This window comes from Dermochelys coriacea, chromosome 2 (assembly GCF_009764565.3).
Source record: "Dermochelys coriacea isolate rDerCor1 chromosome 2, rDerCor1.pri.v4, whole genome shotgun sequence".
Lineage (NCBI taxonomy): Eukaryota > Metazoa > Chordata > Testudines > Dermochelyidae > Dermochelys > Dermochelys coriacea.
The window spans coordinates 208153741-208177428 of record NC_050069.1 but is presented as its reverse complement, the minus strand read 5'-3'; the positions used below and the strand labels follow the sequence as shown (position 1 = coordinate 208177428).

The window sequence follows — 23688 nt, the reverse complement described above, 5'->3', positions numbered from 1 at the left end:
TGTATGTGTGTTTTAGAGTAGCAGCCGTGTTAGTCTGTATTCGCAAAAAGAAAAGGAGTACTTGTAGCACCTTAGAGACTAACAAATTTATTTGAGCATAAGCTTTTGTGAGCTACAGCTCACTTCATTGGATGCATTCGATGAAATGAGCTGTAGCTCACGAAAGCTTAGGCTCAAATAAATTGGTTAGTCTTTAAGGTGCCACAAGTACTCCTTTTCTATATGTGTTTTGTATGTCTATATAAAATCCTTCCAGTAAGTTACTTACAAAAATGTTTTAACATACGGTAACAGTACTACAATATAATATTATATAATTTAGCACCATGAAGGAGAATGCTCCGAGTTCTCCTCCCTTAACCCTGCATTTTCCAAGACTTCCACTCAAAAGCTTGTCTCTCTCACTAACAGAAGTTGGTCCAATAAAAGATATTACCTCACCCACCTTGTCTCTCTAACAGACCAGTTACGGAATACGGGTCCTATAATTTGGCCCTATAATCAAGTGGGGTACTCCCCACTTGTAATGACTTAATCATAAACATCTTATTTAAAGTATACACGCTATACGTGTATAATCCAACTTGAATACTAATAATTTTCCTCCCCAATCTATTTCAAAAAAGGTAAAGTTTTGAATCTATGCTGAAAATATTTTTCACTTTTGCTAAAAACCTTATATGTTTAAAAATCATTAAGAAGTTGTTTTAGTGGGTTTAATGTTGACTGAAAGAAGGACATCCGCTTCATAAAATGGGATATATTCCTGCTTCTCCATATAAAATCACTGAACCTCTCCCCCTTTCCTGTTTTTGGCTCTGGGTTGCACTGAAGAGGCTATTAGTAAGTAAATACAGTAATGCTTATATTACCCATGCTAATATACCCCCTGGTCCCTTTATTGTGAAATGAAGATCCGACCATGCACATTCTAGGTCTGTGTTAATGCGCACACATGCTTTAATACTTCCTAAATCCCAAAATGTGCAATTATAGAAATCTGTAAAATCTAATAGAGAGAGACAAGGTGTGTGAGGTAATATCTTTTACTGGACCAACTTCTGTTGGTGAGAGACACAAACTTTTGAGCTTACAAAGAGCTCTTCTTTAGGTTGCATATGTAAAATTTATGTCACTGTAGCCACTATTTTCTTTAGTTAAAAAGCCTTTTTCAATTAGAAAACTGTGCTACTACATAATTATTTTGGAGTTTAACGCTAATTCCATTGTAATCACAAATTTAGATAATTACGCTAATACTCTTAGATTTCAATTTTGAATAATACAAATATATTTTGGATAAACTGTTTTTTAAAATAATCTTTATCGAATGTCCATAAATAAAAGTAGTATTTCTATCAGCTGTTCATACGTTCCTGTACAATAATTTAAACTACTGTATTTATTGTTATGCAACACTGCAGTAACCAAATCAGCAATGTATTTATGACTCCACTGTGTCATTCTGGAAACTTCTACCAGAGAAACGGCAGGCCAGGAATGAGAAAAGCCATTAAGCCATAAATAAAAAAGTTTGTTTTTTCTTGTCCTGGCCTCCTAAGACTATAAAACTCTATAATCTCCTTCACAAGTAGTCTTTTTTCACTTGTTTCTTTACTACTGGGGTTATAAATACCTTTGTCTTCTTCCGAGTAGACACATTTTCTTCTGTAAACTCACTTCCTGTGAAGTGCTATGTTGCAATTTCTACATGCGCACATCCATTTTATCAGAATCTCAACTACTAAGACACTTCTGTTAATTTTAAAAAAATCTCATGACAAATAGAACAGCTTTCACTTTATCAACATCATTTTAGTTAGATAAAATGAACCAGTAGACTATCACTTTTGACTGGAAGAAGGCATATGCATATCACAATGTCTATTTCAAAATATACTAAAACAAATTCTCTTCAGTAGACCTGAGTGTAAAAAAAAAAACCCAGCACATACCATTGGCTAGGCAGTAGTAGTGTTTTTGACATTTAAGTATGTGTATTGACAACATGTTAGCAAGATTATCCATGATTTAAACTCTCGCTTGTGTACACAAACTACATCAAACTTTTTCATGCAATAATGCACCTACTACAAGTTTACAAAAGACAAACATAAATTGGTGGTAGACTCTTCTGCATAGCTAAGATCTCTTTTGTAAGTCAATCAACAATAAAGTATTATTCTACCATCACAAAAGGAAAACCTTTGGAGGCAGTAGAGTTCTATGTGTTGTGCAAATGTGCAGTTGCTAAGAAGCAAATATGCCTCTCTTCTAATCAAATAGCCCAGCTCAGCAATGCTGCTGGCTTGGGGCAAGAAGTAAATTCCACCAGCCACAAACTTAGAAACAGTCTTAAATTATTTGTTGCTGACCGCTGGCTGAACCCTGTCCTGATGAGCACCATCACCATTAGCCACTTCTCTGTGTATTCCATCAAGCAATAGCAATAGCAGCATGCTACAGCTCAGGCTACAAGAAATTGATCAAACAGGGTAATGAGACTATTTCTTCATGGAGGTTATTTTAAATGAATATAAATATTTTCTTTCTACATAATTTGCCACAAAAGGTCACAGAACTCCCGGTGATTCTAAAGAAAAATGCTGTAGTATCCCCTTTACATATTTGAGTTAGTACGTAGCCAACAAACAATTCTGGGCATTTTTGATGATAACGTAAATCTTAATGAGCAGGCATCCCAGACAACTGATTAGTGGCCACATTTTATTTACACTTTTAGCTACAGATGAAAAGCGGATATGATGCAAATTCTAAAACTCTTCATGGGAGAACATTTGCATGTAATATAATATAATTAATCTATGGGATTATTTTATAACTCATAACATATGCCTTTGTACTTATAGGCATTAAAATTTGATATTATTGTAAATTACTTAGAGCTTAAAACTAAAATGAAAAATAGAAAATTAAATGTTTCTGTAAATTCTTCCTCTAACTAGACAGAGAGAAAATGAAGGTTAATTATTATAGTTTGCATCTGAATAATTTCACTGATGTAATTTAGATTCACAAATACCTGGGCATTTATTCTTCTTCAAGACTTAAAAAAAGTCTTCGGGTTTGACCTTTGCAAACTGGAACCGAATTATGACACATTTCCTTCCTTTTGCTCAGTTTAAGATCTCTGCTCCGATCACCTTCAGTACAGGGCACTGTCTTCAGCAATGTTAGTAACTACTTTCCACTAGTCCAGACAATTTCAAAACAACAGACGTATCAAAACAGCATATTAAAGATAACTTTTGAAAGCTACCATTGCCACCTGGATGATTTTAAGAAAATGCATACAACATAGCCCACTAAAAGGAATAATTTAGACTTATGCCCAGAGAGGAGAATAAGTTATTCATATGAAACACAAAGCACTTCAATAAATGCTGACTAAAAAACAAGTGTATGCGGGACTAAAAATTAAGTTAATTTTTCCTGTTTAAAAAGAGTTTGTTCATCAAATCAGAAACAAACATAACTAGGAAAAATTTTAAACACAAATATTTAATAAGAATAAAACTAAGATTAATTTTTATTCTACTAAAAATTGTGATTAAAAGTTTTATTCTTTATTATGTATCTGGAACCCTTGTTGTCATAAAAGCAGATTTCATGAAAATTTCTGAAACAGGTAATAAAAGAAAAAAAATAAAGAATGAAAATGAGAGGCTACATTAGTAAGTTTGTGTTTAGTATTTTTACCCCTCATTAAAATACACTCCACTAAACCTATCCTCTCTGTTTATTAACATTGTATATAGGTTTTGTATGACAATGAAGCATATCCAGTACCAAGTCATTTAAGTAACTCAGATGTTATGTTCAAATGAGCCACCAGTTTACAGAAATTTCTTTTTAAATAGGAAAAAGCAAGTAACTGCTGCTCTGTGATGAAAAAGGTATCTCTGTTGCCTGGTTTATCCTAAAGTAGGAAACCTGTCACAGCTGTATCACAGAAATTTAGGATCCTTGCAGTCTAGCCAAGAATTTCTTAACTAAAAATATTTCCACCAACATTTAAATGGGCAGGCTGCATATTTAATTGAAGATTTAAAAAAAATTGGAGAGAACAAGTTACTACTGTGCAGACTGCATAAAGATACTTCGACAGACTATTTTTTAACATGCAAAAAAGGAAATCCATAACCAAACACTGTTTTTCTCAAATAAGACCCATGTTAAATCCTAACCACGTTCAGGAATAAGGTAAAGGTACATAAAATTACAATGAAAAACAATCAGTTAAAAGAAAATTAACATCCGGTAGTAGAAAACATCTCATCAACTGTCCATCATTTGACAAAAATCAGTAACAGCAGCAAAGAAGCCAACATACAACTTCTAGTGCCAAGGAGCCAGATGGCACTGCTGAAAAAAATTATATCTACAGACTGACAGCTTGATCCCGTGATTATTGCCCAAGGGAGGAGAAAGAGGAAAACAAGGAGTTGTTCAGTGTGATGGAGTAAATCAATTATTACCAGCTCTCAACAGGATTTTCACATTATTTTAATAATGTGTTCTAAATATAATTCAAGTGAATGTGGGAAATTTGGAAGATTCCAAATATTTTGGGGGAAAAGAATATTGAATGAAATAAATATTTTGGCTTTTGTTAAAAAAAAAAAAATCTTACTCCTATGCTGCAGGACACGGCACATATCTCCATATGAGACTTTGTAATTATGTGGTAGGTAACATGTAACTGCAGAAAATTAATTTTCCAAATTATTTATTGCCTTGAAAATCCATAAACATCCTAAAGACAATCATCTGATTTCCCCCCATAAAGTTATTTGGTACTATCTTAAGAATTGGAAATATACAAAATAATAAACTGATTATTTTAAATAAACCATGACTAAACAGTAATTACCATATTGCCAAAATATCGCAAAAACATTTTGAGCTAAAACATACATTTATAATCTTTGCAATAATAAACTGATTCTTTCAAGCCTATGATTGAAAAAAGAAATCTCCTCCTCCAAATCCTAGTTTTAGAATTAGCAGGCAAGGAAAAAGGTCATTCCATTTCTGACCTACTATAAAAAAAACATGCCACTTAAAACTTAAGATAAAATAATTTCGCTTTTTTTTTTAACCTTGAATAAGCATATGGCAAAAGAAATCCTTCACCACTGGTCAGCTGTAAAACTAATGTAAGAATTTTCGCTTGTTTTTTTCCCTCTTGAAAAGCAATAGGGTGAAATTTTGCCTTGCTGAAGTCAATGACAACACTCTCTTTCCTAAATAAATAAATAAATAAATAAATAAATAGTGTTAGTCTCTAAGGTGCCACAAGTACTCCTTTTCTCTTTCCTATGTAATTGTAATAGTGACATTAATTTCCTGTGCCCATGCTTAAGAAGCAGAGTGACTTATCTGTGATCAACAAGATAATGGACCATCCCATTTCACCTACTTTCTCCATCAGACTCTATTCCTATTCTTGGTCCCTTCTTCCTGTTAGTCTCTTCCTATCAGGTTTTTTCTCTCTTTTTCCACATTATTGTATACCTGGTTCACTCATTCCTCTCCCCTTATCTCAGCCCCCTCCACCAAACTCCTTCAACACCCCCCACCCTCATCCCTTGCTTCTTGGATGGATTAGTGGGTAGAGCACAGGTGGCAGTCAAAGGTACATAAATACAATTTATCACATGGCTCCAGAATTAATCAGATTGCTATAATACCACAACATTGGTTATATTCTAGAAATCTGGTGTGTGTTCATACGTGTGTTAACACATACACAGAAATTCAGAACTCTACTGTGCCAGGTATCAAACAAAAAGTCATTTCTTATCATGACTAGGACATCTCCTGAGAGTTATGTTTCCAGGCTGTGATGCCCTTACCATGAAATATAGCTTAAAGCTTAGATGGACCGGGGAGCACCAGAGAGTGAACAGCAAGAGAATCTTCTTCACTTCCACATTTCTTCTCTAATTCCTCATTGGAAAAAGGCTGTATATTGACTACCTCAGCCAGGAGGACAGGAAAGGTTAGACTGGACTGGTGGAAGGGAGGATTAAAAGAGGTACAAGAGGTATATGCTCAAATAAATTTGTTAGTCTCTAAGGTGCCACAAGTACTCCTTTTCTTTTTGCGAATACAGACTAACACAGCTGCTACTCTGAAAAGAGGTACAAGAGGAACTCCTTTCTACCAGGGTCAAAATAACAGATGTTTCCAGATACTGCCAGCTCAGAAGGCTAAGCTAAAATCCTCAAATGGCATTACAATGTGTTCTCTTAACAATGGACAACAGGCCTTAACCAAAATGACTTTTTAACCAAAAATACTATAGTAAATTAAGTAAACTAATTTCCCTGAAAGGGAAAAAAAAAGTGGACTCAGAAGCCATTAAGTTCCACTTGGATTCCCTCTCCTATCTGTAAATTATCTGATTGGTACCAACAGAGAATCCCAGTAAAGAGGAAGTCAGTAAGGGAGACTGCACAGTGAAATCTCCAGGGAAAGTTGGCTTCCTGGTATAATTTCATAAATGGTAAATGGTGCATCCAACTCCACCTCTTGGATGGGTAATCTGTGTGGTGGAAGAATAAGGTTTGATTTCACTCCCCTTTAATAAACCATTCTGTGTCAGGGCCCCTTGCTCTTCCATTCAAATTCCTTCTCAACACTCAAATGTTAACCTATTGTCAGTCAAATGCTGCCAACTTATTATTTATTTCAAAAAGATCAAATCATTAAGTTAACACCATCCATAAAGGGTCGCTATGTGTTTGGATCCAGTCTTTGTCTGTCTGCATTGCATGCTGCTCCAGTTGGTCCTTGATCTTTTATTTGTACAACATCAAATATATTGTGTGCACTTATACAATAAGTAATAACAAAATTAGATGCAAAAATAGGAATGTGGGAACATTCTGTTAATTAATGCTGACATCACAATATATAAAAAGGTGTTAATCAATCATACATGCTTGGTAACCAACTCAGATAAGCACCAATCCAAACCTTTCTATAGGTTCTGAAATACTAGGGGTTTATATCAGGTTTTTTTAGTTGCATGTGCCCAGGTACTTCTAGACTTCAGACAGGGCATGAAGCAACAAAGTACCATTTGGAAAGTTATTTTATGTATTTCTGACCTAATCAGACGCAAGAAGCACTGAAATCATCATGGAAACCTTGTTTTCACAAGTTATTAGGCCAACTTTATAAACCCAAGATTCAGATAAGTTTTGGATATACACATCTACACTTTTGTGTGGTTATTCAATCCAAATCCAAACTCTAACTCAAATGTTCTTGATCACTATATAATACACATGTAAGTGTGCTGTTATGTAAGGTATGTTAAGGGAAGTAAGTGAAATGCACAGTATGTCCTCAAGTCCAACTCACATGCAGGAGTAATCAGAACGTCTGCCACATTACCTAAACAAAAATTATGGGCTTTCCACAATCAGTTCATTCCAGCTTTAATTGCCTTCCAAGCAGATGACTGATGTGACTCCTTCCCCAATGTCTGGTAAGGAGACGTCAACCTCAGACTATCTTGTTTCCTCTTTGATGGGTGTGGACCTGGAGAGGCCCAGGCATTGCTACTTCCCATCTTCCCCAGGCAACATTAGAAGGCTTCAGAAGGGACTATATAATCACTCCAATCAAAGCAGCAGAAGACATAAAAGTAGCAGAGGACAGACCTGCTTCCCTACACTGCCAGATGATAGTAAGGAGCAGCGGACTCCATTCCTCCAGTATCCCAGAATGCTAGGGGTGCAGTAAGCTATTGGACCAGCTCACCAACTGGAAAAGTACTAAACAATTCCCCACACCAGGATGCCACTGTGGGGAGTGGCAGTGCTTTAACACCTACTACCCCAATGCAATCTCTGCTCAATTCCAGAAGGGGGAGAGGTCAGGAGTAGCATGGGAATTGACCTTCAATTACCGCTTAGTGGAGAGAAGAGGGAGCAAGAGGATGGACATTCATTCCACTGCAGAGGGCCTTCAGCTCCTATGCACCACTTAAGCACAGAATCTATAATGAACAAGCTTCCATGACCCAGTAAAAAGGCCACCACTAATTTAGAGGAAAAAACTTCTCTGGTTTATTTTACTTCAATTACTATAAAAAAAAACTGATATAGGAAAACATGAAGACAGAATGGTAAGCAGTAATACAATGTGATTAATTTCCACAAAGACTAAATCAAAAACATACACATTGCTGCATTTTATTCTTCAATGACATTGTTCTATATTTCAGAAAAAAATATTCTAGGATTAAAAAAAAGACATAAGAAGTGCTACTACAACTAAAATGGGTTATGCAGTTATTTAAAATTTGAATATTATATTTGGACATTGGTGGAATCTGGCTGGCTGTCTTACTTGTGCTGAATACCTCAAACAATGTGGAAATATCAAATAACCATAAGCAGCAAGCCCAGTGTCACTTTTTCCACAAAAGGAAGGTAAATGTTAAGCGACAAGGGGTTATATTTGATAAGGCATTTTTAAAATGATACATAAAAATGCAAATAATTTAGAACCATCAAACTATGCACATTGGTAGTAACATATGGTATCACCATTAAACAGTAGAAAGGAAAAGACTGTTACATTCACTTGTTGCAGTTTGCCTTTAACTATATTGTAATCTCCTTATGACATGGACCATGTCTGCCCAGCTATTTATAGAACACCTAGAACAACAGGGCCCTAATCATGACTGGGGCCTTTGAGCACTACCACAAAATAAACAAGAAATTATTACAGAAAATTCAAAGTAACGTATGTCATGACTTCTTTATTGGTCATCCCAATAAAGTCAATATAGCCCTATGATGAGGTAGCATGACAGTTTAAAATAATGTATATAATTTAGCTTTGCAAGGCTACATTGGATCCTCTACTTATACTAGAATCTCTCTCCTTTAAGTCTTTTTTAATCAGTGGGTGATTTAACACTGAAATAATCATCTTTTTCATATATGTAAGTTTGGTGAGGGGCAAAAGACCCAATGCCACTTCAGGTTCTTCAACATCCGGGGTAAAATCTTAGCTTCACTGGAAGTTTTGCCACTGACTTCAATGGGGCCAGGATTCCAGTCCAGTTCTTGTTTCACTGTCAGAAGTTTACTCCTCCTCCCCGAGAGACTAGTCTTAAACCACAGTTAATAGAAATATTACCTACTTCACATGCAAGTTTTTGTTTATCTCTTGCTTCTCTAAAGATTCTTTCACAATCCCTCACATGCGATACATTCATTGCTTTGGATTCTGTAGAAGCTCTTCTGCCATCTTGGTCCTGCTTAGGGAATCTATAGCATTTTATGATGTAGAGTGCATCATCTTTAAGATTTTAGATAGGATTTTCCTACCATCACCGCCATCAGGAAAGGATCGGGGAACTTTAGGCTCATATGACCCCACCAGCACTTATTCCATGACCAGATTTATTTTTCTAACATCTCTCTCCAACAGGATGTTGCTTTAGTTAGGGATTTCAGTTTATGAAGTGTTTTCTTTTAGTATGTTAACCTCCTCTTCAGCATTTTGTACTTTCAAGACTGTTTCATCCACCCACTTGTCAAAGGTTTTTAATTTGGATAGACACAGTCTCAAATGTTCCTTTCTAGGGAAAACACAGATGGCCTTAGGTCCACAATCTGTTCTCAAATGCCATAGCTTAACTAATTCCTTTCTGGCATAGCTCTGAAGCCCTTAGCATAGTGCAGGCAGCATGGGCCTGATTCAACTCTCACTGAAGTCAATGAGAGTCCGAGATTGATATTCTCCTGTTTAATTAGTATATTCATCTCAAAACTTCTTAGACTCACAGTGCATTACAAGTAATACATTTGATAGTCCTATTAACTTTTTTGCCAGGAAGCCCTCAGAAATACAGAATCACATAGCATTATACCTAGCAATACATAATCATTTCTCCAGAACACAGCATCTGTGGCAGACATTGCAAAACGGTCTAATATCCTCTTCGACACAAGCATATAAATGCTACTATTTAATACCCACACGTATCATGGATAATAAGCTAAAGATTTATATTTTAGTCACAATTCAGACAACAGCTCTCTGAGAAAACAAAATTATTAGATCAAACTTAAGTGGTACCATCATTCGTCATTTCTGAAGAAGCTGGAGAGGGAACACCCTCTCCTACCCTATTTTTTCGTCTCCCACAGTGAAGAGGAGAAGGATGATCTTCCCAGTTTATTCCCTCCTTTCAATGGACAAGAGTAATGGTATGGGTGCAGGGGATCATCCCCTCTTACTTGTCATACAAAGCAACAGAGAGCAACTTCTCCGAACCCACATACACACCAAAAGAAGGGAGTAGCCTCTCCAAGAAAACCCCTCCTGAAGAAAACAAGGCTATGTCTACACCACAGCTTATGTCGGCATAACTTATGTCACTCAGTGGGGTGAATAAATCAGCACCTGAGCAACATAAGTTACACCGACATAAGCACCAGTGTGGACAGTGCTGTTGGCGGGAGAGCTTCTCCCGCCAACAAAGCTACCACAGCTTGCAGGGGCTGGCTAAATTAAGCAGATGGGAGAGCTGCACCACTGTAAACTCTCTAGTGTAGACATACCCTAATTAAGGGGTTGTTCAAAGCAAAATTTTCCCCCAATTGGAATATACAGTCAGGGGCAGACACACACACACATCCTCTGCTCACTTGAGAAAAGAAGGCCTATCAGGCCCCGCTCATTTCCCTTTGCTTTAATGAACTGTGATCTTTCAAATTGTGCCAATCAACCTGAAATAATTAAATGGGAAGAAGAACAAGAATATACTTTTTTTTTTCTTTATAGGAGGACTACTCTGGGTAGATGGAACAACAAGTTAAGAAGGAATGCTCCAAGCTAAGAGCATAACAATCATTCTGTCTCCACAATTGTAGACCTGATAACTAATCCATTAGAACAACAGCTGGTAAACTCCCACTGCTTTCCTTCCCCAGGATGACCAATCATCATCTGAACACCAGTCTGATGAAGGTACTAAAATAGTGCCAATAAAGATCTTCTAAGAAAAAAAGAGGACAGAAAAATCTTAACTGTATTTTCTATTCTCCAACCCTTGTTAAACCAGTTACTAATATTGTATTATTTAAAGCAGCCCTATTATGGAACACGGTTTTCTGCTAAAGAGTTCCTAGAAAACAAACTCAGTGGGAACAGAGTTAAAAGAAAAAAGGAAAATAAAATTAATGTACATCGTACATTTGAGTTCTCTACATTTACCACCTTCCACTGTGAAGGTATTATAAGTCTCTATCTAAAAATGTTCCCATACTATGTTATGGGGGGGGAGGAGGAATTAAGCAACTGTGATCTGTAAATCAGACCCTACCATTCAAAATAAAATATAAAAATATTAAAGGGTATCATTTTTCATTCTCACTTTCACAATCTAAAATGCCATACAATATTAACAGAGAAGCATTATACCACAAGTAAAACAGTCATCCCAAATCCAGAAAATTAGACTGACTCAAGTGTGGATTTTAAAATTTTACACTTAGCACCAAGAGTTTTACATTCTAGTAGGGGAGAAATATTGTTGGCTTTTTTCAGTAAAAATATTCAGTAAAGCACATTGGTTACTCTCCACTACCTTACCCTGTCTCCAACACTGTCAGAATCTATTCTGACAAAAAACAAAAACAAAACAAAAAAACCCCACAACACACCCATTCAGTTTATTCATCACCAGCCACACATTTCCTACTCTGTCTTGTTTTCCAGCTCAAATTGATTTTTCTAGGACAGGACTATTGCACTATTTAAGGTTCTTCAATTAAAATGGCATATTTTATTCATGATTATATCCAAATACTACAATTATGAGGACCACGTAGAGTACTTAGATTAGACACATTTTCAATATTTCTTTCAGCCTCCTGCACTTCGAAGCAACCTTTCTAGATAGTCATTTCTGTGGATGACAATTGTCTAAATTGCTTCAAATGTTACCAAAATCCATTGAGATTTTTTTAAACCTAACATTGATTGAGAGATCAGGTTCATGCCCCCTGAAGATGTGAAGCTAAATGTAGACAGATCTGCTTCCAGGCTTGAAAGTGCATTTTCACACCTTTGCGCACCCCCTAATGTAATTTCGGGTAGTTTGAAGCATTACCACCTCCGCCAGGGACAAACAAATGAAGGAAGTGTCCCAGAAGAACATTCACTTCATCTGAACTGAACAAGCAAGTTATCATGCAATAGAAAAAAGTGAAAACAGGGTTTTGTTTTAAAAAAACTGAACAATTTATCTGTAGATTCCCTTACCAAAATTATAAAAGATTAACATTTTAAAATAGCCTAAGGTACTTTAGTAGTTTTCAAATGGCACTGAACTAATTTTTTTTAATTGATTTAAAAAAAAGCAAAAAGAAGACCCCCACCTTTGATATTGACTTTTCCCCCTTTGGTGACCCAGTACAAGGAACAAACTATTTCCTGTAAATGAAATGGTTTCCTTTTTTATTATTTAAAGCACTATCATCTAAAGTTGGTGATAATTTTTTTTAACCACAGCCATAAAGTACAGACTTACTATTTTGATTTGTAAGTATTTTAACATGTCTTAGTTTCCCCTTTTGTAACTCTGTAGAGGTTTATTTCCTAACACAACCAAATTCCAAAACAGACGTAAGGAGAGTAAGAAATGACAAGACGCAATATTGTTATACAACATACTATAGAAAAACAGGTCATTTAAGTTACAAGAAACCTAGTCATCAATAAATGAAAAAAAAATCCCACTCAAAAATCAATTATTTCGAGTCTTTTGTATAGAGAAGTAGTATACCTTTCAGGCAACTGGTATTAATGAGAAGACATGACTATAGAATCTCCATCTGTTTTTCTGACAAAGCTGTGACTACTCCAGTCTCTCATTGAAATTCCATTAATCTGGTGCACCAGGGTCCGATGTGAAAATCAAAACCCCATCTAACCCATTATCAGCTCACAATAACCTACAATTGAACTCTGCCTGTTAGCACACAGCAAGTTATGATTTTGTTATCAGTCAGCCTGTTAGCCAATAAAAAAAAAAAATCAGGTTAGGAACACAGTGCCTGGCAGGGATTTTTGTTTTGGTTTGGTTTTGGGGGTGCTTTTTTTGTTATTTTATTTTTTTAATCCTTTTTCAGTTTCTGTAGGGTGTCTGGACCTTGTAAGCCTATGCATTATTCTCCTTCGTTGTGATTTAATTGCTGCTAGCAATCAAGTCAAAGCATCACTGAAGTGTGCTTGAATTTCATTAGAAGATATAACTTATGCTACTTTCCTACAGTACCTAATAAACCATAAAGAAACCAAAACACATATGGCTTGAGGGAATAACTGGAAAATTAGGTGGCCATTTGGGAACTGAGTGAACTTTTGAACCAGAGGAACAGAGAAAAAGAAATATTAAAAGGAAAGACAGACTTAGAATGCACACAGAGATGTGGGGATTTGACCTTTTCAGTACCTAGAAAATTACATTAGCATTATGAAAAATACATATCATGTTTAGAGTTTATAATCCATCAAAGTTTAGATACTTTGTTAGTGCCTAGCATAAGGTAAAAGTCAAAAGGACAAAGAAACAATCAGATTTGACAAAAGGCCTTTTGGTGACCTGGACTAATTTAGTTATACCGTACTTATTGTTAAATGGATTATCTCTCCTGTAATTAATATAACATTAGATAAAGGTCTCTCACACAAAAAACAGGAGTTTAGAATGATTGCAGAGTACATATGATAGCCCTTTAGACAGTTACAGATAATTATTAGTATAACTTTGCAATTATATTTGTAGAGGAATACTGAGAAATCTGACCTTAGTATTTATAGAAAACATACAAGTCTTAAATTCTTTATTGTAAGGTTTAACCATATAAACCTAATAGTTTTGCATTACATAATCATTTAAGTACAGTAGACAAAGAATGACCATTGAAATTAAATGGAGAATATTTCTGAATTTCAGTTAGGCTCCTAATTCCATACTTAAGCCTTGATCCTGCAACGGGATGAGTACAATGAGATTTACACCTGCATGGACCTCAGTTTAAGTAAACTGGGATCAGCACAGGATCATGTGATTAAGTTACAGAATTGCAGCTTTAGGGTCCTAAATATAAGTATAAGCAGGCTGGTTTCTGAAAGTACTGAGCACCCACATATCCATTTGTGTCAATGAGAGCTGAAGGCACTCCGCACCTTTCAAAATCAGGCCACCTATTTAAGTACCTAAACACAAACTTGGGAGCCTAAGTCTAGGCAACTAGATTTGAAAATATTGGTCTACATTTTGAAATTCAAATGTCTTTAAAATGACCTACTGCACACAAACTCAACAAAAATGACTCAAGGAAATCATCAATATTTATGGACCAATTCCACCATCTTTACTCACTTCGGACTCAGGATCTCCCACAGGATTTGGTCAAAAGGGACAACACTACAAAGTTTCATTATTTTTGATTATATTATTATCTTGTACTAGTTGTATTTTTATCCTACATTATATCCAATTATCTAAGGATTTTGTAAATTGGCTATTATAGTGGTATCTATGCGCTTAACCTAGTAATTACAACATCCAAAAGAGGCTAAATTAATTATCTGTATGTCCAAATTGATATGATACTTAATATATTTAGGCATCAGCATTGTTCAACAATTAATTATTCAGTTTTGTCAACAAAACTGCTATCTTTTTCTTAATAATGCACAACTTCAGAAAAAAATATATAGCTTCATTTTTTCTATCAAATATCCAGATAATTTTGACATATATCCTTTGTAGTAGCTTTAAGCTCAACATATCATAAGCTATAACCACAAAAAGGTATTTTAATAAAATCTGTAAGTATAAAAAATGGAAAACTTTGTTCGTACTTTGGAAAACTAATTTAGATTTTATATAAGCCATGCCTTGTTTGGCTAATAATTATAATATGAACTTAAAACAAAGTTTATTTTTTCTTTTTTAATAACATTTCTACATTTCCTAAAATGAAGAACAAGATCAACTTAAAAAGTATGTGATTATTGTTGTACATTTTAACAAAGTTGTGTGTATAAAGAAAATGTCGTTATTCAGAATCAGTGGTTAGAAGGTTTATCACTTATGCATGTACTTGACTTATCCCTGTTCTGCAATAGACATAATTTTATACCTCATAAAAGCAATTTATGTTTCCAAAGGGAATAATCTGGGTAACATAAAATGTGGAGTGCTATGTTGCGGGAAGCATATTTTCATTCAGCAATGGTATTCTGAGATGGAGCTGCACAGTTTGATCATCATATCATGGCAGAAAACATCATTCACTTCTAACTTTCAGTGCCACAAATTAATATACATAGTTAATTCATTTCTATATGTATTCAATTTATAACCATATATTACCCATACAAGATTTTTATACTGTGTATAAAAATAAATGGACCTCAAAAAATGGAAGCTATGGTAAAGCAAGCTTAACTCTTGCAATATTCAGTTGTTCATATCTTCATTAAACGTACTGCCAAATTTGGTTGTTTATATACTTTTGAACACAGGATAAAACAATACGAAAACAACTATGGAACCAAGGGTTTTTTTTTAAATGGGAAGTCAAACTAAACATTTATATAAAGAAAACAATCTACATAAGAAAGTCTTAATGTGAGGAAGCATTGCAGGAATAATTAATTTAATATTTTATGAACTTGTTCTGCATTAAGTTTAAAGAAAAATATCAATCAATTAAACTGTTTCATTATTTATAAGATAAATAATACAGCAAGCCATTAAGTAGCACAATAAAATTAAGCAAGAATCTGATAATGTTGAACAAACAAACAATTTGTTACTATGAATATTCACATACTGCTTTACCCACTGATCTATCTTTAAAAAAATTCTACAAAAGAGTTTTCATTATGAAAAAATATGTGAGTAAAAACAAACAGTGTGCACTTATGACAGGTTCACTATGCTTTTAGTACCACTAGAGAGAGCTCTTCAGTTCCTTAAAGGTTCTTGTAAAGGTAAGAGAACTGTCCAGCTGTCTGCTGATGCCTATCTGCTTATCTGCTTTCCAACCATAACATCACCCTAATCAAAAGGATCAGATTGCATGGGTTTGTAGCAAACTGGCAAATCTAGTGCATTTTAAGATAAACAGAGTCACATACCATCAGAGGGAGCTTCATCCTCTTTATCATATCGGTCAGATGCTAATGAGAGATTATCAGAAGGTGAAGGGAAAGAGCCCTCAGACTCTTCCTCATCTTCCAATTCTCCTGCAAGAGTCAAACAGATACCATTTGTTAATAACTGTCTCTTTCTGACGTAAACAGAATTCATTTTGAAACCAGAGATGTAGCAATTCTTTCTTAATAAGAAAGAATGATGTCAAGTCATATTTTAAATTAAACTGAACAAATTCAGTGTCCCATTGTTCTCTTAATTTCACTTCATGTACTTCCGAATACTAGAGTATGGCTGTGCACACTGGTGCTCCAAAGCTACATTCTAATTGGCCAAGTGGGTATTTTTAATGATGTCATATTAATGAACCCCCTCCCAATGGTGCACAGCTGGAACCTCATCAGTTAATAAATAAATAAAACCATGCCACACACCAAAAGTGTGGGTCAGGGGAGAAACTAACAGGAAACGAAAGACAGACAGCCTGAGGATAAAAGGAAAAAGAGAACATATTTCGGGAAGAAAGGGAAATTCTTTGACTGTCTCCTTCACAAAAAGTGCCAAACTGCATTTGCAGCAACATTTTGTGTACTTCAAGTTTTCAATTTGCTTTCTCCTCAACTACGAACTACTTTTCAAAGTGTAAGGATACATCCTTCCACTTAAAAGTATTTTTAAAGGTAGTGTTTCATTTTCCTCTTGAAATAAAAAATGGAGTCACGCATAAATAGCACTCAGTTACAACTGTGTGTGTATAGCACAGTAATCTATAGGTGTGCTTCTCGGGGAACTAAGGACCTCAGATACACCTGAGGTATGCATCAATAGCTGACTAATGTACATGTCATGTTGGGTCTTATTGCTATAATGACGGGAAATGGAAGTGGAGGCTGGGGGGGGTGGGGGGGGAGTATTACATGCAGCTTTCATTTCCATTATGCAAAATCAAGTCTCCTTCTCAAAATGTGGTATATGTCTAAAAATATACCAACTATGCAAAGAAAAGGAGAAGAGTTACACATATCAGAGAATGTAGAAAAAGGAGAGTGCTCAATCACTCTTCTTTCAAAAACTGTTTATATCTTTAAAAAATTGAGTGGTTAAAATTGAAGCCGTCAGGCTTAAAAACTTATCCATGCAGAAAAGCAATCTGAGTACAAATAGAAACACTGTCACCCTGTGTGTGAGAACATGTATTTGTGTACCCATACTTTGTGTTGAAAATACAGTAATTGAAATACGTAACACTAAAATGTACCATAGACACTGAAATAGAGGGGGAACTAACTTGGAAGATATTTGAGACTATATTAAGCCAGATCTTTTGTTTTTGTGTTTAAACCAAGTGCTTTGTAGTTCACACTACAGGCTGAAATGCAGTCTTTAACTCACCCAGTTGTACCTGGGAATTGTAGCTCATTTTGGTATCATAGATCACGCAATATTCTGGAGCTTCAAAGAAAAACACATCTACAATGCTTAAGTTTATGCATGACAAAATGATTTAAGAGTAGAATCAGCCTTAATTCTCAGTTTCCTGGCTTTGTGGGGTTGAGAGATTTAGGAGTCTGTTCTGTTAACATATAGGGATATTACTCCCTGAAGTTTTATATATCAAAAGTATAATAAGCCTTCTTGTTAATTCTGTGGGGTCTTCTGTATCTTTGGACAAGCCCTAGTAATCCTTTCCTTACTTTTAATCTTCTCACAACCAGATCCTGCTGTATCAAAGCCAATACTCTACTGACTGAGGAAGACTGGAACAGACTGCATTTGAAGCTATCAATGCTACTCCTTAACCAGTCAGAGGAGTCAGTGTCGAGCAGCACAAACCATTTTCTCCCCTCCCCAGGTGCTAAGTGCCTGCGAATACATCTGAAAAGCATAAATAAATTAAAGGAAAGTGTTCAACTTGTATTTACGTAATAGAAAGCTGAACTACCAAGCAACAATGGGCATCAGGTAAATGTATCCAATACAATTTGAAGACATAATTGAAAGCATTACAGCCTAATCAGACATCTAAACGCAAAGCATGCTCAAACCAATTGTCTATAGACTCATTAGCTGGCAACCATTCCATTACAAATCACACATAATGTCAGTAGTGCCTTGAGCCTATGCCAATGACAACAGCATAAATTTTGCATCTCATTTCTGTGGTCATAAAATTAATGATCAGTTTTAAAATACTTCTTTGTAAAAGTTATTGCACTTTAAGAAAAGACATGAATGTGTCCCTGTTATATAGTCATGATGATAATTAAGGAGTTGATATTCATTAATATGGGTTCTTGTTTTCCCAGAACAGCATTTGATTTATCCTGGAACTTTTTTTTTTAAGTTTAATTAATGATATATCATTAACAGTTATATAAAAAAGTCCTATTCTCTCATTTCTGCAGTTTAACTCACCACTTAGGTTTGACCACAGAATCAATATTTTGATTTGCCCACAATAAAAGGCATTATACCTGATCTTTTCTTATTAAACACCATCTTTTCAATTACAGTATATTAATTTATTGATGTTCCGAAACAGCACACACCAAAGGGGTAAGTGTGCAGAATGGTAAGTGGGGAATTAGACACTTAACTGTTGTTACGTTAACAAGGGCTGCACTTTAATTCCCTGTATTCTGCACTGAACATTTCCAACAGGTTTAGCTGATATCAACTGAATATTATGAACAAGACCATATTACTTGAAAGGAGGATCTGGTTAAAACAAAAAAATAAACAACGAAGTCTTCTTTTTTTCACAATTTGTTTTCCTCTGCTATTACTTGTTCATAGTAATGAGCTCAAACGTTTAAGATATTACTTCAGCCACTTAATCTGTAAAGGAGATCAGAAATCAAAATATTTCAGCCTCTGCCCTTGAAATAAATAGACTCTTGCTAGATCAGGGGTAGTCGATTATTTTTTGTCAAGGGCAAAATTTCTTGGTCAAGGTATAGTCAAGGTCCAGACTCTAGAGAAAATAATAAACAGCAATAATAATGATAATGATAATAAATAAACAAAAATATATAATTATTAATAATAAATAAAAAGGTAAACAAAATGATTTTGGGGTCCATTCAAAAGTGGCTGGTGGTGCGGATTTGGCCCACTATCCACCTATTTACTATCCCTGGTCTAGACACCGTGTTAGTAAAACATCTAGGAAGGAGGAAGCAAAGAAATTGCTCAAACTTAATCTTAAAGCGTATAAAACACTTAAAGGAGGGCAGGCAAGCAGCTGCCTCCTGATTTTTTGCTAGAAGGCCCAAACGTGTCAAGCTGAAATGAGTTCCTTCTGCCCAGTATCCAGCCTCCACTACTGGAAAGACTATTATACCCAGTAATTAATAAATGTAAGATTCCCAGTACAGGTTCGTTAGCACAAATGAGTGGATAAAGTTACTTTCAAACTAAAGCTTGTATACTTTAGTCCCTTGGTCTTTTAGTTGATTTTCAATAGAACATCAATGAGAAAATGACCCAATTCACCTATCACCCAAGTGGCTCCTTTGACAGCTATTCTCTTCATGCCCACTGGGACATGCAACAAACTGATAAATTATGTGCATTAAGGTGTGTGAATCAATCATCTAGGATTTGGTATCAAGTGGTAATTTTAAACATCCAAAGAATTTCTACGTGAGCCTCACAAAACCAAAGAAAGACATCTACATATTAAGCACTACAGCAGTAGTATGAGGTTTGTAGATGAATATGTTTCAGAGATGTGAGGAGTCAAAAAGCATAAGGAAAGTCTTTGGGGAAAAAAAAATGAATGATAGAAATATTTGAACAACTATCTTTGAAATTTCTCATGTAAAGTTCTCCCAGTGTTTCCAGAAGAGTTCTACCAGGAGATTGTATCTGGCATGTTTCAGAGTAGCAGCCGTGTTAGTCTGTATTCGCAAAAAGAAAAGGAGTACTTGTGGCACCTTAGAGACTAAAATTTATTTGAGCATAAGCTTTCGTGAGCTACAGCTCACTTCATCGGATGCATTCGGTGGAAAAACCGATGAAGTGAGCTGTAGCTCAAGAAAGCTTATGCTCAAATAAATTTGTTAGTCTCTAAGGTGCCACAAGTACTCCTTTTCTATCTGGCATGTGAAATTTTTGGTGAATTGCTTAGGTTGGCAATGAGATAGGGAGATACTAAGAAGTGAGCTTAAAATGGAAAGCAGCCGCTGATTTTATTTAAAGGAGGACTAGCCATCTACAAAGCTCAGGGTGCTAATGCTCTGCACACAAATTGATTCTTTGGCCTCGTCTTCTCTGCATGCTAACCTCATGTTCAACACCACCATCCTGCACTTGCTCAAGCTCAACATGTAGTTAAACTACCTTCTCCTGTTGGCACACAGGATCACAGATACTGCGATATTAGGGAGAGGAACAACATACCAGCTTGACCATGTTGAAAGAGGTCAGACCTCTAGAACACCCTGGCATCATGCACCTTCTCCCACTGCATCCAAAGTAGGTGAGCATGGCATATGCCATGATGGTCCACAAGAGCCTGCATAACAGTGGAATAATATCCTTTTCTGTTAATATACTTGCTTGCTCAATACTGGTGGGGATGCATACTGTTCCCCCCAGCCATCATGCCTGTGCAGTTTGGGAGCCCATCCATTCAAACCCTGCAATTATTTCAGGAATATTTCCAATTTTACAAGCCTGGGGGGCTGTGACGTTGTACTCCTTATGTTTTATGGAAATATGCTAATAAGTGTGAATATATAATGTAACTGGAATATGCTTCATGCAAAGGGTCTCTTGTAAGGTATCATTACAAAGCTTATGATCTCCTGGGTGTGCTCATCCCATTTGTTTGCATATATTATTTCTATGTCTGAAGTTAGGAGAATAAGATATAAACTTGTATTACTGATGTAAACATGTTAAGTGGAAGCCATTAAGGGTGCTTCAGAATCCATGACCTGTAAATGGCTCTGTTTACTTGCAAACCTTCCTGGGTACTTGCCAGACAGCCTTGGAAGAATGGAGACTAGGGGTCTCACAGGACATGTGACCATGTCACAGATACTGGAATCCATCTTAAACCTGGTGCTTTTCCATTTAGAAGGAAGGGTGGGAACCCAGAGAGAGACAAAGGATTCCCGCCTTGTGCCAACTTTATAAAAGTAGGTAGAACAGAACAAAGGGGTGGCCAGTGATGAGAAATCCGCTAGTTACCACCTGAGCTGGAACTAACAAGACTGTACCAGGGGAAAGGATTGGGCCCAGACTAGGAAGGCATCTAGTCTCTGAAAGAAGCTTATTGGAACATTGCTGAGGGTAAGATTTACCTGTATTCAGTTTCTTAATGTATTAGGCTTAGACTTGCATGTTTTGGTTTATTTTGTTGGTAACTTGCTTTGTTCTATCTATTATTACTTGAAACCACTTAAATCCTACTTTTTATACTTAATAAAATCACTTTTGTTTATTAATTAACCCAGAGTAAGTGATTAATACCTGGGGGAGCAAACAGCTGTGCATATCTCTCTATCAGTGTTATAGAGGGTGGAGAATTATGAGTTTACCCTGTATAAGCTTTATACAGAGTAAAATGGATTTATTTGGAGTTTTGATCCCACTGGGACCTGGGTGTCTGGGTGCTGCAGACAGGAGTACTTGCTGGGCTGTTTTCAATTAATTCTGCAGCTTTGGGGGCATAATTCAGACCCTGGGTCTGCGTTGCAGCAGGCTTCCGTGTCTGGCTCAACAACACAGGGTTCTGGAGTCCCAAGCTGGCAAAGAAAACGGGCTCAGAGATAGTTTCAGTAAATCAGGTGACAATCCCAAGGGGGGTCTCTGTGACCAAAACCATCACAGGGACAGCACGTCCTTAATTGCCTTGCTAACTTCAAATGACCACTGCACCATCTGTAGATTTTCCAACCCCAGACTGATTGACTACTGATCTGTAGCAATCTGGGGATGCCCGTTTCCATAGACAAGAACGGCATGCTTCTGGACCTTTTATGGGTCTCATCTGCATGCTCTGCCATTCAAGGTCTGAGGCAGGAGTCGGCAACCTATAGCACACATGCCAAAGACGGCACTCGAGCCGATTTTTAATGGCATGCTGTCGCCTGCCAAGTCCCAGCCACTGATCCCACTCAGCCCGCTGTCGAGCCCAGGCCGGGACCCCGGCAGGCAGCAGCGTGCCATTAAAAATCCTGCCTGCCCCAGTCCACTCTTCTCCACCCTCCCTCACTCCCCACCGGCTGCTGCTGCAGAGCAGGCAAGCTCCCCTGTCCCCTGCCTCTTCCCCCAGCGTGCTGTGTTCTTGCCCCACCTCCTCTCCCTCCCTGCCACCGATCAGCTGATGGCCCTTGTGAGGGAGGGGGAGAAGCAGAGCCGCAGCACGCTCGCTGTTCCGGGGAGGAGGTGGAGAAAAGGTGGGTGGGGACAGAGCCTTGGGGAAGGGGGGTGGAATCAGGGCATATCCCCTCCAGCCCCGTGCCGTGAGCCGCTCTGGGCAGGGGGCTGGGAGCACCCCCATGACCCCAGCCGACACCCCCAGCCCTCTGCCCTGATCCTTATACTCCCCCACACACCCCAGCCTCCAGCCCTGACTCCAGTACCCCACACACATACCCAGCCCACCCACACCCCATGCCCTGACTCCTGCACCCCCCTCACATGCCCCCAGCCTCCTGCCCTGACTCCTGAACCCCCCCACATACCCAGCCCCACTCACACCCCATGTCCTGATTCTTTTACCCCCCACATTCCCACCCCCACCCTGAGCACCAAACAGGAGCTGCTGCACCCCACCCCCCACAGTCCCACCTGCACCCCTTGCATCAAATGAGAGCTGCCCAGGTAAGCACTCCACACTCCACACCCAAACCCCAACCCTGAGCTCCCTCCCTCTTTCTAACTCCTGGCCAGACCCTACACCCCAACTGGCTCCTTCACCGCCAGCCCTGTGCTCTATACACTCCCACCCTCAGCTCAGTGCAGAGAGAGAGAGTGGAAGAGAATGGGCTAGAACCAGGGAGAAGGTAGGTACCCACTCTGAGTGGGGCTGGCAGCTGGAACCTTGGCTGGCAGGAGCCAGCGGACTGAACCCCAGACTGGCAGCGGACTGAGCCGCTCAGCCTACTGCCAGTCTGGGGTCCCAGCTGCCGGCCCCGCTCAGCCCGCTGCTGGTCTGGGGTTCTGGCTACCAGCCCCTTGCCAGCCAGGATCCCGGCCGCAGGCCCCGCTCATCCTGCTGCCGGCCTAGGTGAACGGAACCCCAGGCTGGCAGCGTAACATCAGCATTTTAATTTAATTTTAAATGAAGCTTCTTAAACATTTTGAAAACCTTGTTTACTTGACATACAACAATAGTTTAGTTATATAATGTATAGACTTATAGAGAGAGACCTTCTAAAAAACATTAAAATGTATAACTGGCACACAAAGCCTTAAATTAAAGTGAATAAATGAAGACT

At 37.4% G+C, this 23688-nt stretch overlaps 1 protein-coding gene across 1 annotated transcript in view; it reads right to left on the bottom strand.

The window, feature by feature from the left end:
• The window catches only part of SKAP2 (src kinase associated phosphoprotein 2), a 153686-nt gene that overhangs the window by 103595 nt on the left and 26403 nt on the right, over positions 1-23688 (bottom strand). The window contains exon 4 of the mRNA XM_038392511.2: positions 16219-16326. Within this exon, the coding sequence (XP_038248439.1) occupies positions 16219-16326 (108 nt within the window). The remainder of the gene's footprint in view (positions 1-16218; positions 16327-23688) is intronic.